The 17181-nt window shown below is 40.4% G+C and overlaps 1 protein-coding gene across 2 annotated transcripts in view; it reads right to left on the reverse strand.

The window, feature by feature from the left end:
• The window catches only part of ctdp1 (CTD (carboxy-terminal domain, RNA polymerase II, polypeptide A) phosphatase, subunit 1), a 76629-nt gene that overhangs the window by 57588 nt on the left and 1860 nt on the right, over positions 1-17181 (reverse strand). Inside the window, exons 2-11 of one of the 2 annotated variants that reach the window (XM_084379734.1) lie at positions 16981-17064; positions 16065-16158; positions 15150-15278; positions 13974-14124; positions 12832-12922; positions 12227-12393; positions 6876-7925; positions 3814-3955; positions 3454-3684; positions 149-302 (exon numbers count right to left, since the gene is read on the reverse strand). In XM_084379734.1, coding sequence (XP_084235860.1) covers positions 149-302; positions 3454-3684; positions 3814-3955; positions 6876-7925; positions 12227-12393; positions 12832-12922; positions 13974-14124; positions 15150-15278; positions 16065-16158; positions 16981-17064 — 2293 coding nt within the window. The remainder of the gene's footprint in view (positions 1-148; positions 303-3453; positions 3685-3813; positions 3956-6875; positions 7926-12226; positions 12394-12831; positions 12923-13973; positions 14125-15149; positions 15279-16064; positions 16159-16980; positions 17065-17181) is intronic. The other variant, XM_084379735.1, reaches the window with a different exon arrangement.

The following is a 17181-nucleotide window of genomic DNA, read 5'->3' on the forward strand; positions in this document are numbered from 1 at the left end:
TTGTTTTGCATCCCTGGTGACAAATAAATGAGCCGTTAACCTTATCAACATATAAGACTCACTAACTAATTGATGTCCAAACCTTTCTGGACATTTCTTCTCATTCTTTTCTTTTTGTAGCAGTAATGGTCACTCCCGCCCTCCTTACCTCTTTGTCCATACTCTCCAGGTCCTCCTTGCAAAGCGTGTACAGAGGCATAGTTTCTGACATGCTCAGCTGTCGTTTCCGACGAGACGGTCCAGGCTGCTCGTCATCTTGGCTCGACCCTGCTGCGTCATCTTGCTGACTCTTTGAAGTTCCCCTGTTGTACAATAACAAATACATGAGCATAAAACACCATGAGTGTAAACTCCCTCGGTGCAGTCAAATAGGTGGACTAGCTAGCTAGTTACCCAAGTAGACAGAAAGATAAGGATGGCAGATTTTGATCTATTGTGTCAATATAATTAGTAGCTCAAGAGTTGTTTAGACTTGTCTTCATACTCCTATCTTCGTATTCCTATTTGATACTGTAATAATCCTCCTAAGTTAGTATTTATATGATTTTATATCAGTTGCCATATTACCTCCACTAAAGGAGGTTATGTTTTCACCCTTGTCCGTTTGTTGGTTGGTTTGTCAGCAGGATTACAGAAAAACTACTGAACGGATTTCCACCAAAACTTGGACTGAGGATGGATCTTGGACCAGAATAGTGCCCATTAACTTTTGGTGCCGATCCAGATAAAGAGGCGGAATCCAGGGATTTTTTCTCACTTTAACATTGCAAGATGGGGTGTTTCTTGATATATTCGTTAAATCTCAATGATACATGGATATGGATGAAAAATCTGGCATATTTAGGTGGCTGTTACCTATGAGGGACTACAGTTTGATGTGGATACTAGATCTGGTGAGCTCAAATTATGCTTAAGCGGTTGGGGTGGTTTAAAATTTAGAGTGATACAGAGAGGATTAGCCTTGATTGAATTAAAGGGGACTGTTGCATCTACTACTGCATCTATTTCTGGTTATGTAAGATAATAATATGGAGTCAACTTTAAGCAGTGTACCGTACCACCAGGCAGCACAATAGCTTCTTTCCTCAGGCTGCGAGATACCTCAATTCAGCATCATAAAAAATAGTTTTCATTTTATGACTTATCCAACCAAGTGATCTCAGTGCTTGTCCTGTTTACCTATGAAGGCCATGTAGCATCAGTAGTAAATAGAGACTCTTTTATTACTAGCTAAAAGTTTCTTGATGTTCGTTAAAAATCTTTTTTTTAAATGATTTAAACTGACAAATTATTAACAAAGTCAATAAAGAAACGTGCCTATGTATCTGAAAATTGATCGATCCTCACATAGTCTGACAAAGAATAATAATCACTTGCTTTTGTTTTGTTTATTTTTTACAGTCAAGATAACAGCAGAGTACATTGTTTCCCTGCTGCTTTGCTTGTTCTATTTCTATATGCATTCTAGTGTTACAGTTCACAGGAACCGAAAGGAAACAGTGCTCATTCGCCAACGTTTTGCATACTGTAATCAGCACATTATTCACAACACAGACAATTTGTGGATGTAGAGAACACGGTGAGAGTGAAAGTTGTGGCTGGGAACCAACGATGAGACGTGCAAAGGCTTACTCTCTCTAACGAGGGCCCTTTAAATGTAAATCTTATGCAAGTGCGAAGAGGAAGTTTCCACACTTTCACTTGGCAGTGCTTAATTGAACAGATCTTCTTTGATGATTTAATCCAAGTTCACGCAACTCCCAGAAAACTGCACGCTGCCTCCAATCCATTAATTATGTGGGCCAATTTTATGCTTGTGATTATTAATTAGAGTATCATCATAGACATTTCAAAACATTTGAAGCCACCGTGACTGTCTAGTAAAACGATGCCTAAAGTAAGCTTTTATTACTCTGGTGTTAAGTGAGGAACAGTGTGGCCACAGCTCCAATGACAAACAAATATACACTCTTCATTTGCATCTGTGACTGACTGACGAATGACGACTGGAGTGAAAGAGCACAGAGGTGACTTTGAGGAAGTGTGAAGCTTTTCTTTCACCTGTCACATCAAACTGTTGGTGGAAATTAAATGAGAACATGGCTGGAAAATCTAATATTTATATGACTGAATGAGTATGAAACGTATTTTAAGGTTAGTATTTCACACTGCTGAAGAGAATTCATCCCTTGTTGTATAAACTACCCTGAATTTTATTGTGCCTTTATTTATGGCCCAGCATGCAGATAAAAATAACACAACCCAAGCTTGGAGGCTCGTCTGGGAGCTACACTACGCACTCCGGGTTGACAGGTTTCCCTCGTCACCAAATGCTATAAACAATCCATACAATAAAAGCTTTGTTGGGGGCTTTATTGTGCCTCAGTTGATATTTGAAGCTGCTGCATGTCTCCGTTGAGGGTAATTCCTGTCAATTCAAAGCAGTGTTACACCACACCAACAGCTGTTTTAGTTTACAGAGAAGGGAGGGATGGAAATGAGGCCCAGAGGAAAGATCCATACATTTAAGATCTGTTATGAGCGATTCTGCAGTCAGTACTAAACAGAGAAACGTCGATAGCATAACTCTCACGATTTTACATGCTATAGTTCTGCAGGAGCCACAGGGTTTTTTCTGGATACAGTGCAATGGGATGCCTGCTATTTCTGTCAGCAACAAAAGTTGAAAGTGAAGAAGAGAAAATGCAATAGTAACGTCACGATTTTTTTGACGATAGAAAATTAACTTTATGGTTGTAATTCCAACTGATTATCAGTTTAGCCATGACTAAGCAGTACAACTCGTGGAAACTGCAATGTCACATGTAATGTCTTTTGTGGCTCTAGATGAGCTTTGTGATCGGAGATATCAACATCATGATGCAACGCAAATGACACCAACACCAAGAGTCGAAAATAATCCATTTTCAGCAAAAAATTCAGGTGTGTGTCAGCTTCTCAGAGCCAGCCAGCTCTGGAGGAGAGATTCAGGTGCAGAGTCAGACCTTCTGAAGGACTAAACAGCCGGAGTCTCATCAGATTCTGCCTCTGATCCGGAGTCATTTGACGACGGCAAAATAGCTCAGAGATCACTTTTTAAATTTTGGGATTAAAAAAGCGGATTTATCTTCACTCCCATTTATCAACCTGACTACAGCATTGATTTGCAGACGACCTCCATTGTCGGGTGTTTATGTACTGTATTGTTGATTGCTTGAGCTGGAGGGGAAATGTACTTTATTCCACAAATGGCATTACAGAGAGGAGAGGGGGAAAGGGTTTCTGGGGAGTGCTGAGTTTAGTGAGGGGCTGGATTGTATTCAAACACACAGACACACACACACCGTCAGTGTGTGCCATTGCTTGCTAGCTTACGGCTGATGTACAGTGAAGTAGTGTGGCTGTTGAACAATATTTTATCATTATAATACACTGCTCCACTTCTGCTGTTACCTGAGACAAGTTTGCTCTCTCTTATCAGACAGCAACAAGGACCCTGATGGCTGGGAGTAGGGCGGTGGCCGTGAAACCTGAGGGCCCCTTCGGATCAGCTTCCCTGTGACGGGGTCGTAGGTCCGAACCTCAGGCGCTGGAGGTGGAGGTCTGTGGTGGATGGCAGCTGGATGGAAAATAGGCTTCTGCAGGGAGCCTAGATGGTCAAGGAATGCTGCAGGACTGTTGCTCCTATAACAGGCAAGAAAAAGATGTCAGACTTGGAATTATCTTCAAGAAAGGTTTTGATGTATTGCAGTTCATACATTAGGTTCACATCTACAAGGTTTGGGTTGGCTTTTAAGACAACTGCTCCTTTACCGTGGCGTTTTGGAGTAGTCCTCCTTCAGTGGGTACAGCTGCTCCTCCACCCTCTCCCAGCGCTCCAGACAGCTCCACAGCCAGTCAGGGTTGACAACATGGAGGTGCTTGCAGCCTTGTGCCTGGCGAACCTTCTCGGTGCCTGGGTGACAGGAATGAGCAAGGAAAAAGGTCAAAATTAGGAACAGGCTTCGACCTCGTGGTCAAAAGCTATTAACCAAATACACAAACACAGGCACTGGTGAATAATTGAGATCAATGATGAGGCTGTCTTTGCTGGAAGAAAACAGAGGAAATAATTGCTTGGTCAATATTATTAGAAAGATAAAAACTAAAATGTCAGTTGAGTCACTGTCCTTACACTTTTCTGCCAACTCAGTGTTTTTTATGTTGTTTTGGGTGAGTGCAATGTTTGTGCTTGAGTAAGACCTATTGATGTTTGACACAAAGAAAGTCTAGAAGCTCATTAACCCCAGGTTATTTTGGTCATGCATGGCTAACGATGGCATACTGTTCACATATTGACACCCAGTGCTTGTGCACATGTCCTGTTCAGTTGGTTGAGATATTTCAGCCTGGAACAAAGTGTTTGACCGAGATATTCCACTAGCATGGCAAAAAAATAACTAAGGGGAAAAATGTGGTTTATCAACAAAAAATAAAGAAAAATAATTTCTAAGATCAGTCTGTGTATTAAAAACAGAATGATGACTTGTGTGCCCATCTGAATCCGTGAACAGTAACTTTTTGGCTGCCACAACTCATAATTCTGTCCACAAGAAAGAAAATGGATCCCACCGAAATGCAAAGCATGTTGTTGAAAAAGCTTCGTTACTGTGTATCTGTAGCCACTCATTGAGTGAACACAATGTGAAACATAGCACAAACATATGCACATGATACTTTTGTGACATGGACCTGATAAAAACCTGTCAAATGTGCTGTTCTGACAACACAATGGACATTTTTAGCAGCTCTTTCCAGACTAAGAGCCATGCTGCTTATATTGTCCTGATTTCATCTTTGGCTGATTTTTCTCTCCTTCTGATGTACAACATGAGTGATTGCCAAGTGCTGCTCTCAGCCGGGATGGCTCCCAAGGCAACGGTGCCACTTCCTGTGTTTGTTTTCAGAAGGTAAACGGGACAAGCAACAATAGAGGAGTGAATGCAGTCTTTGGTGCTCTTCAGATAGAATAACCATTTTCTAAGCTGAGCAGAAGCTGTATTGTTCGTATCTCGTCAACTACCAGAAAATGTATGAAAGCATGATGCACGTCTCTGCCGACACGACAGCACTATTAGTTGATGACAAGAATGTATGAAGGGTGCTTAATAAACAACTGGCCTCATCAGCACTCAAAGCAAAACAGGACATTTTACAAACAACAGGTTTACACATGATGGGTTGGGCACATGACTGTCAAGGCAGTACATTATTTTCAGCCTCATTATAATCAGCTCAACAAACTAGCCCTCAAGTTATCCATTTTTCACAAACACTGCCACCAGCATTCACATGGTTCTCTAATGTCAGAGTGCAGTGAACTGTGTTCCCCTCAATCAAGTGGGCCTAATTACAGAAAAGGAGCTGTCTCAAGGAACTATACCTAAATCAATTTGAAGCATAATTATTTACAGCTGCATGAATCAATTTAGGCTATTAGTTCACAGGATAACTTCAAAACAAGCTGACCGGTAAGTAGCAGCAAGGTCCAGATCCACAGCTGGGGCACCCGGCAACAATACAATACAACCTTAAAGCCCCTATTTGTAAGAAAAGCTGATTTCTGAGTCTCATTTCCAACTCATCAAATAATGAAGCTCTGGGTTTTCCAACTTGTCAGAACGCTTTGGGATTGTAGGATGGGCTGGCTGCCATCCCAAAGCGTCTGTTTTGACGACTTAGGAGTGAGACTCAAAAATACATTTTTCTTACAAATATGTTAACATACAGAAGTTGTCACAGAAGTTATAATACCTCAGACTTCTATGAAACCACCCCCCATTTTTAATAATACTTATGTAATTTTCTGCAATAGCCATTCAATGTATTTACATTCTGTAAACAAATAAATAAACTGATAAATACACAATACTACCATTACACAATAAACATTATTGTGCATTCCTGTGCTGGATTCATGCTGCCGACCTAAATGACAGACTCACAGGAGATGATTCTCAGATGCAATTATGCTCAAATGTATCTCATTGATATCATCCTCACTTTTGAGGGGGTGAGAATCTTTGGCAGATTCAATTTCTTGCCTGTACGATTAAATTCAGAATCGATTTTTGATTTGGCATCGATTTGTGGGTGGATGAATAGATTAGGGGGCAGTATTTTTAGTCCCTTGCTCCAGTTTACTGTGTGCTCAACCATTCACTGGTGTCCTTAAACCCCTTTTTTGAAGATGAACTACAAGATAGCTTTAGCATGTGCGCACTGTAAATTGTCCGGGTGCTGCTCTGCCCTTGCAGTTGAGTTTGGCCTTTTTAATTCTGTCAACATCATGCTGTTAATGAACATTTAGAAAATCGATTTTTTCCAACTGCTGTTGCTGCTGGTGCTATGAATTTAGCCAAGGTGTCTGCAGTGGTATATTCCTACAGCATTATTGTCATATGTTAACCAGAGCTCATCACACCAGCATTTTCCTAGAACTGCAGACCTACGAGATGCAGTAATTGTGATGACAGTGTATTAAATCTCAATTATCTCGGCTCGACCAAAGTTCTGACAAGGCTCACTTAACACAAATCTGCCAATGTGTCAGTAAGCCTGGCATTTAAATGAGCTGTACATGACTCTTCTTGAATTCAAGCCTCATTAGCAGACCTTTCTTTGCATCAGTTGAGTGATTCTGGCACACGGCAACAAAAATACCTCAAATATATTCTGCAAAAGGAACAAACATGCTCTGAATAGGAATTGTGGTTAAAAACTATGTTTGAGAAAAATAGCATGAAAGTTTGGAAAGACCAATTCAATGTCAGATTTGACCTTATTACGGCTACTGCTGTATGCTTGGTCAACAGCATACATACATTTCTACATACCAGCTCTTGCTGCGATGAGATGCGTCGTCCGAATGGGATCTTGGGAGCTCAGAATCAGACTCTTGCCAATCTTAGCCCCCAGTGCTTTGGCATGGTAGGACTCCCGGGTTCTCTCCATGGGGTAATTTGTTGGGTACAGGCCACTGAACACTATCATTGTGCCCTCCAGTGTCTTGCTTTTCAGCTCCGGGACAATCTTGCGGATGTCCGGCGTTTCAGAGGCCTCCTTCCTCAGGTAGGTCTCGTAACGTGCGTAGTACTCTGCATGGATCCTTTCCAGCACTTCCTCCAGGTAGATCAGGTGATCGTCCTGGTCGATATCAGCTTCCTCTTCCTCCTCCTCCTCCTCCTCCTCCATACTCTGGTCCAGCAGCTCCTCCCCCATAGTGACCCCAGATTGTTCACTATTCTGAGACTCTGTTTCTGGCTCTCTCCTATCAGAACAGCCATTACCCAGCTCAGGGTCAGGGAGAAGAACTCCTGAAGGTTCTGCTGCATCAGAGCTGGGTTCACCGTCACTTCGACCTTTACCGTCCCCCTCCCTTGCCCCATCTCCATGCTCTTGCGTGACTCCATCCTGCCCAGATTTCTTTGCCTGGCAAGACTTGCCTTCACTATCACTCTCTGATGACGGAGGCTTTTCTGTAATGGAATCATTGTCGCTGTCACTGGAAAGGTCAAAGTCCAAGTTATTGGACTCATGTCCCGGTGCTGATGAGTTTGCACTGCCCTGTGCCTCTTGTGTCACCAGTGTCCTGTTACTATCATCTTCCTTGACATTTGTTCCGTCACCCACCTGAGTTTCCCTCGACCTCGCCCCAGACTCCACCTCAGTCTGCGAGCTTTTACCTTTCCCCGATTCATCTTCCACAACCCCTGTTGGATGTGTCCGTTCATTTGTTGGTACTCCCTGAGAAGATTGAGATGCTGTAGACTCTTCCTTTCCAGAAATGTCTTTCGCCCTTTTCCTGGGGCCATTATTTTGCTCATCGGCACCAAGTGTCCCTACTGGTTCTGTGCTCTCTGCTGATCGACTCGACGGGCCTCCTGCTGGAACAAGACAAGGTGATCACACAGTATTCAAGGACACATGCATCAGAATCAATAGGTGAGGTGACAGCAAGAGCTGCTATAGATTAAAGGATTAAAATGAGTTAAATTTAATAATTTCTTATTTATCATTATTATCATTATTATTATTATTATTATTATTATTATTATTATTTCACAAGTTGGCTCATTTATATATTTTACACAGTTTGTTCATGTGATTATTAATTTTATATTGAGAGTGAAGCAACATAGTAAACAGTGTATGGATGATTTAAATTTTAGTATCTGCCCTGGCTTTTGATTTTTTATTTGTTGTTTTTTAAGCAATAGGATGTTAGAGGGAAAAGAATAAAGCTATTTATTTCCTTGATCACTCCTTTTATGTATTCAGTTATAATTTCGACTTCTCTGATAACCTTTCACTACATTTTGTTCAAACTTAACCTTAACTCACCACCTATGACTCACCGTGATAATATAAAACCGATTTTGATACATTCAAGTAAAATTTAGGACCCACATTTCTAGCAAGCAAACTTCAACAAACTCATCTTTTAAATGCTCTATCATGACTACCACGATCTATCAAGACCATATAACCTCATCAGCAGTGATGATGATGGCCCATTTCATCATGAACTGAGCGTTAATGCTTTCTGGAAGGTCTGTGACCCTGTGATTATTAATCTCTTGGCAATGACCTTCCTAACATTTCACACTAGTACATTTCACCCAGGGGATAACCCAAGGAGCTGGTCTGGCGGCCCCTGTTGGCACACACCTCTTCGTGTAAAATCTTCTTCTAAGGCAAATCAGAGTGATCTTGGTACACTGAGTCACTCCAGTGCAAGTGACTCTATTTGAGCATGAAATACAATCGAGCGATAACGTGTCAACAACACAGAATAATCCACATGACAGTGGTACTGATTCTGAGAAAGTCAAACTTGACAAATAAGAATTGTGTTTTGGAGGCAAAGTATCCTGTCATTTCTGAATGATATAGAAAGATGTACTGTAAACTCTGCATCACACAGAAGCACAGGGCTAGACGAACAAGAGAGGGCAGCTAAATAATCTGAGCAGGCACAGCACGCTAGGGCAGACACGGGCCAGTGGACACCAGCCTTCAGAACAAGAAAGCAGCGAATTAGACTGTGGGCAAAACTTTTCTACAGCGTTTAATACATTCTCAAAAACAAAGTTCCCTTTTAAGACTTACATTTTTGCAGGATCTCAATATCAAGAAGTGTCGACCGTCTACAGTGCAGTGGCTCAGCTTATGGATTGATACATTGAGTGATATAATATTCAACAGCACATAATGATTCAAATGGTCTTAGTGAAAGTTGTCAACAAGCCCCCTCTGCATTCAAAAATATAGTAGTGGCACATAGAATTTACCGTTTTTAAGTGTGCTTAAAGCTGCAATTATTTTTTTGTTTCGAAATTTTCTAATAACAACACACCAAATGACAGTGTGTGATGTGACAGGGATTAACCCACAAAGAGTTATCACCAAAGTCTCAACGTTTTCTCAGCTCTATGGAGCGTTTTAGTGCCACTCAGCTCATTGTTTTGGTTTTAATGGCCCTCAACCCTCAGCTTCTTGTGCTGCTCCACTGTGGCAATGATAAACAAGCCGTACACGTGCCTTCTTGAATTCTAGCCTTATTAGCAGACCTTTCCATGCAGTTATGAATGATTCTAGCTCACGTTTAGCTTGTCATGTTAAGCTAGTCAAATTAAACTAGCTTTAGAGTCAAGTCGCTACATTGTGTCGTTGAGTGATGCTTCTCTTCCCAACTTAGTAGGACAACAGTACAATTGTTAGTTTTGTCTTGACCACCAATGAAAATTATTCTCATTTCAAAATATCTATTCCATATTCATTTCATGGCTCCACATGTTACGAATAAAAATATCTATGTATTTCATAACATATTTGTGTTAAGGGGTCACTGCTGGCTGCAGTTGCTTCACATATGACTAGTTAATGTTGCCTTGTTTATGCACTTTATTTTGAAATGTATTATTGTTTGTTGATAAGATTTGATGTAGTCCTGTCATGCGTTAGTTGCTGCTATTTGACCCTGTGTTGGCTAGGCGGCACTCGTAAGAGAATCTCAATGTGACTTCCTAGATAAATGAAATTTACATACTGTATACAGTTTATGATTCAGATAAACAGGTGCAACTGTAAATAGTAGTAATACAAATCACACAGGCAGCCACCAAGAGAACTTCTGATTTAGTCAAATCCCATATGTAAATGTCTGCTTGTTGTTCATGTGATAGAGATTACTGGAACATGTACAGATAATTGTATCTATTTGCCTTGCAAAGCAGCAAGAGAGCTGCCCTAGGCAAAACAATGTCATATATCAAGATCTGAATTTGCATTGGACCAAATCTGCCTTAGGCAAATTGAAGCTTGTGTTTCGACAACTCTATTCTATCTTTGTATTTATCAACAACACAAGGGCCATTAGTGAGCCTGGCAGCTGTTGTAACATGGGATCAGTACAACCAGGAGTTATCATTAATTGATGTGACAACCGGGAGTGGGTGTAAATGAGGGGGGTCCTGCAACAGTCCCAAAGGAGACACACTGGCTGGCTCCACGCAGCTTGTTTCCTGCTATAATAATGAAGGGAACAACAGTGTGTCTTTGAGAGGATTCCCTTGTGAGTACAACACAGGAGGACATACAAAGGTGAAAGTATAGGAAGCCTATAAGACGGTATCCTTGTCCATTGATAGGTACATTTAACTCATAAAGAGCTTTGTGCATAGTGGTGTGTAGGCTCATCATGTGAACTCAGGATGTCGGCTGCACATCAATGCAGCGTTGATGGGTATTATATACTGTCTGGATCCTGAGTGGCTCTCAATAATAAATGATAAATGAATACCCTAATAAAGCAATCATTTACCTAATACCTAATATAAATGTAAATAGTATGTTATTTATTTATTATCCATTTCCCCTGCAGCTCTAAGATCCACTGTTAAATGTTTAAAACCATCTTTTTCTTCCTCCTACTGCTAATTTATTCAGATGTTAGGATTCACACAATCATAAAACGTATTTTAAAAGAAATTTGTTTAGGAACTACAGTATTTGTTTATTGTAGTTCATTGGTTTCACAAGTATTCACCTTCACTCTAAGCTATTTAGCCAAACCTCACAGCTGCTTGTCACTTCCCAGATCTGAGTAGTTGCATCATTTAAGGTAAGGCATGCGCCAGTTTGTCTGCCACCTTGGAGAGTCAGGTATGGCAACACCCCTTGAACAAGCCACACATTGAACAGCAACATAATCAGAAATTTGTTGAGTGAGTTTATGATCACGATAACATTTGCTTATGATTAAATTGGACAGCGGAGCATGGTTGCCTGGTGTAGCATAGCATTTTTTTAATACAATTTAATTCAATTCTATTCAAAGGAGCTCTATTGACATGGAAGTTTCAGAACCCATATTGCCAAAGCATCACAGCACAATTCGTCGATATATTTGGACAGTGCACAATAAAAGTGACATGAAAATTGAAATAAATACGATGCTATGACAGGCAACCATGCAACCCAAAATTATTATTTGCACATGTAATCAGAACTAAAAAAATCACAAATTTGAATGAAGTTCTGCATGTGATTTGTCCAAGGTGTTGCTGTACACAGCTGTTCAATATGGCGATGACGCCCTTACGCATGCGCTACTCAGACCAGGCAGTGATGCTGCTGTATTATTTTTTGTTAATTACTGGCACATTAATCAAAGAACAAGATAGATCATTTGTATATGGTTATACTGTATGATTAGCAGTATTCACCTGCCAGCCAATCAGTATAAGGCATTCTCAGTGGCCATGTTATAAAACAAAATTAACTAACAAAACCGTGTATGTTCAACTGACAGACATTTGAAAAAAATATTTTGTACGTAAATAAATGTACAAAAAAAATACTATGTCTGATTCAGTTAAAGCTACTTGCAATTCACCTCGAGGCGCAGAGTTTACTGTCCTGTTCCTCACTGACACGGACCTCTGACACCATTTCCAACTAAACAGAATAAATGACTGAAACATTCAGCATTAGCACTGTGAACTATGAGAGCAGCCCTAGCTCAGTGACTGACTTGCTTGTTAACCTTAGCTAAAAGTGTCTCTCGGGGGAATGTGCACAGTACTGGAAACGACTCATTGGACAGCGCAGTCGTTGTTGTCCATTTGACCCTCAGCGTTGCATAAACAGGCAGTTTGTTATCAAAGATGTGTGTCCACTGTACCTTTCTTTGCCATCTGAGCTTCCCGTGATCCAGGAGGAGCGTTGATGTCCCCCGTGCCCTGGAAGTAGATGTATTTCTTCACAGTGATGAGGTTCGGTGCAAACTTCCACACATCCTCTCGGTCATCGATAATGCAGACCATCGAGTCACCACAAGGGAAAAGATTCCTGTCAGGAGAATTATGCAGAAGACACCAGTAAGACTGAGGAGCTTTTTGACAGATGTCCGAACTTTTACAGATAAACACTTTGAGGACATTATTCATGCTTCTTTGGCTGTGGTGACGTTGCAGTGACAGATTGTGTGTTTAGCTATGAATAAAAATAAGGGGCGCATCAATTTCTTACATCATCCATCCAATTTTTTTTTATTTGCAAGGAGATGTCAAAGACAACCTTTCAAAGTGACACTGAAAGAGAATAATAGATCTCTCTCTCTTTGTGTTCATCTGCAGTCACTGACGACATAGACAGATGGTTACACAAGCTTAGAAAAGTAAAAAAAGACTGAAATAATGTCTAGAAAGTGGACAGGTGCAGGGTCACCACAGACTAAACTGCCAACGATCGATCTAGTTGTCATCTTTAGCAGAAGGCAATTCCCACCTAAGATTCCCCGTCTTGGAGAAAGGATCAATGCATTCGTCTCGAGAAAGGATCCGATGAGAGAAAAGCTTCTTTTCAGGATCCAGGAAGCCTGAAAAAGAGAACAGGGTAAAATGAGGAAAAAGAGATGCATATTTGAATGCTAAATGAGAAATCATAAAGTACCTCTCTAAGGCTGCAGAAGGAATGTATGTAGTACAATCTACTACAGCACTTGCATTCAAATATGCCGTTTCATTTCTACACTATTTCTGCGCCACATTAACAAAATGATCCACCTCCAAAGAAATGAGCACTTTCTTCTATTTTAAAACATCTTCACTACTTTCTCTCCAGTATTTTCTCATGGAATCAAGATTGAAAAACCTAACTTTCTCTGGCTTTCTTACTATGCCTGAAAAGAAATAAACAGTTTGATGAAAACTTGGACAAAGATAGAACAAGACAGCCTGGCCAGAGTCTCCTTTACCCACAACAGAAGACGTCAATAACTTGAGCGCTGCTCTGAAACCTGCCGACCTCCCTGAATCAGGGCCAGTAGTAAAATCCAATTCAAAATGCATTAAACATTCATCATATGGAGGCAGAACGGTGCTGGACAGGGGCTGCTGCTGCTGCTATTATATACAGTATGATGAAAAATTGCAGCCTGCATACCAAAGAGACAGCCTATAAACACACTATCTACACTTCAATATAATCCAGCCTTGAATCATAAACTGAAATATTTTCATCAGTCAGCTCCTACAAATGCTGCAAAACTAAGCTGGAATTTGACGATTGTGTTGTAAAGCTGCACATTTAGCAGGAGAGCATCCAAAATGTTAATGCACAACATTAACTGGCTTTACATGCATTTTAAATTTTAGCATCCCTGCTGCTTGCAAATGATACCAGGAGACATTAGATATACACCAGTGAACCAACATAACATCAGCTGAACCCAGAACATGAGCAGATACTTCCCTCTTATGGACACAAACAGGCAGTACAAGTAGCAGACCAAGAGTTTCCCTAAATTCAAACTTGAAATAGTTTTCATTCTATGGCATTTTAATTTCAATAAAACTGTTTGGGTTTGTGTAATCAGGGCCTATAATGTGGGAAACGTGCTGTAAAATGTAAAACAATGAGTCCATTACCGGCAATGGTGTGTGCGTAAAGGCGGCTCCCGAATGTGAAGACGTGTAACTCATAGAGTTTGGCGATTTTCTCCAGGAATTCCTTGCAGTGTGGGCGTAGTCGTGTGTGGAGCATTGGCTCTCCTCGCCCGAGCTGGAAGTGGAAAATGCCCTGGAGGAAACAACAAGAGTGTTAACTGTGACAAACAGTTAATAAGCAGATTTTGTCGTCAACATCTGCTCTTAAAGGACGACTTTGAATAAGAGCTTTGGTTTAATAACTGTTCTGTGCTTTTACGGAATTACAACTAGACCTTATTCTAATGATAAATGGAGTGACCCTGGGGGGAGATTACAGCGTGTTCTTAACACATTGTCACTTCTACTGAAGCTTTGCCATTATACTGGCAGACAGCCCTCTGATCTAGCACAGAATAATAATTCTGAATCCATCCACCTCCTGTGTGTCAGAAACTCAGACAGCTCTATTATGCTCATCAGAAACCAAAAGGGATTATAGTTATCATGAATGGCCATTCAAAGGTGGGGTGAAAAGCCAACTGCCATAGAGAGAGGGGAGACGCAAACTTATAATACACACTTTCACACTTACTAGCAGCGTGTTGCCAACATCAAGGCTGCATGTTAGACTGGTATCAGGCTAACACAAGTACATACATTTTACCTCATGCAATTTACAGATTAAGATTAAGGTTTTCACTACTAGTAGCACTTCAGAGCAATGTTTGTATCGTGAATATGCATGAGGATGTAGGCGGTGCAATTTACATCTTGATGTTTATTTCACCCTATAGCACTCATTGACAGTTGCTGATGGTAACATGCTAATAAATGTAGCAATGCACCAAACTACTTAACAATCCTTCACGTCTTAAAACATTTTTAATATTCAGCCTTACAAATATTTTAAGAGGAAATAATTGTGCATTTGCTGTACATGTTAGGCCTGCAATGAATATAAAAACTGTTGTTTGTTTGTTGACAAGATACCTCCAGGACTCACCCTTAGGTTCCTCTCAGACAGGTTTATTCATGTCAATACAAAGCCTCAAATCTGTACAGCTTGATGTTAAACATTTATTCTTGATGCATAAAATCCGGTTTGAGGTGAGACACTGAATGCGCCTCTTCATCACAGTGATGACAGTACAGAGGAGTGATGTGATGGGATAATACCTTATTAGACATACGCTGGCAGTGCTGTTCAGTGGTGTGGATCAGCGTCTGGTCCAGATCTACCATCAGGACCAGCTTTTTGTTCCGGTGGAGTCTCTGCTGGTCTTCTCTGCCCAGCTGTTCTGCTTGCTGTTGGAGCGAATAAAGATAACGAACAGACTGTCAGAAAAAGTGAGCAACAACACAGTGCTTTTTACATAATTATTTATTACTAAAGTATTTATCACTAGAATTTCGATTATGGTTTTAAGCTTACATCTTTTGGTCCCTTTTAGCTATGTTATTAATGGTTTCCCCCCCATTTTGGGTGCATGGGTATTCCTTGGTAGGGCACTGCCAGGGCTAACAGGGTTATAAAGTTGTATCTAACTGGATTGAATTTAACTAGTTCATGGATGCAAGTAAGTTACGGGGTCAGCTGTTGCCCTGGCCTTGATTTTGGAGGGAATAAGACACATCATTTACATCCACCTTTGATATGGTAAAATACAGAATTTGCAATATATGATTACACATTTGCTGCTTAATTTAATTTAGTTGTCTATGGAAACCTTGACCTAAACTTTTCTTATGCACAACTTTATTATTATCATTTGTTTTAATCTGAAAGTTACGTGCTTCTGCTGTGGCTAATGCTTTTTAAGCTGATTAACCCTGAAATACCTACAATTCCCCAGGAAACAGTGAGTATTTGTTACATTTTTCTGCATGAAAATGTATTGCATTTGATGATACAAAATATCTGAACAATCAAAAACAGTTTATATATAATATCTTGGAAATGCATTATAAAGACCAAATGCACTGAGCTTCAAGAGCAATGCACATGCACACACAGGTCTTATAATGGGATGCATGTAAGGTATATCTGCCCCACTAACCCAGTCTTCCAGGTATCTCCTGCATGAGACTCACCTCTGAGCTGACCATCAGCTCGGGAACACTGTGCACCATGGAGACCGTTGCTGTGGAGATGGGAGTTTGCTGGTTCCCATTTGTGCTCTGCAGCCTGAGAAGGGAAAAAAAAGAAGAAGAGTGGGAGTCATGAATTTTGTGGTATGTGTATCTCTTAGTCCTTGAACACATTGTGACTGAGAAGAAAAGCAGCTTTCACAAACATGCAAATCAAATTTTGTCAAACAGCAGCTGATAGTGGTTTGATTTGAGAAAACATTCTTAGTGAGCCCAAAATGTACTCCAGTGAGCAAGTGATTAGTCTGATTGTTGGCAGTTTTAAGCTCTTTCAGACTCACCGTTTGGTCTATCAATACATAAATCATGTAATAAAATAACATGCTGTTTACTATTTCAGTAATAGGCAATCATTTTTAATAGCAGCCACACATTTCCCTCACAATAATAATGCACGGTCAGGAACTATGTTTCTTTATGTAAAATCTGTGATAAATTCAGCATGTCTTGGAGTCTAACTGACAGCTGTAAATTTTACATCTCTATCAAACTGACAGCAGAGACAGTGCAGAGGGGGAGCGCTTGATTTATGACCTGAGTTTTACTCAGCTCTCCCTGTATGATATCTGGTGCCCCCTGATGGTGTTAAATAATACAGGATCCACCACAAATACTTTGGGTCAGACATATTTTGTCTGTCACAGGAATGTAACATGCTTACAAAGACAAAGTCTAATCAGCTCTAAATTGTTTTGTTTACTAAATGACAGTGTGATATTGTAAGCATCTACTTTTACATTCTTTTGGTTTGGGTGTTCTGCAATCAGCGCAGTGTCAGGGTCAATGTGTGAGCAAAAGTGTCCAACACATCATGAGTAAGTGTAATAAAAAAAAGTTAGAAGTGTTTGCATTTCCTTACTGAGTCAGGTCCTGGCCACATTCAGCACATAAACCCTTCATAACTATTGGATGGCTGCATTCTTCTATTCTGACGATGACACCCCTGGAAAAAAAAGACAAGAAACATTAGTGTAAATACTTTTCTGTAAACCAGCAATAGTACAGTGGTTCCATCTTTCTGCTCACTTGCTTGCTTTGTGGCATGCAAGGGCTAGGTATA

Source organism: Pagrus pagrus (genome assembly GCF_965226575.1).
Source record: "Pagrus pagrus genome assembly, chromosome: 17".
Lineage (NCBI taxonomy): Eukaryota > Metazoa > Chordata > Actinopteri > Spariformes > Sparidae > Pagrus > Pagrus pagrus.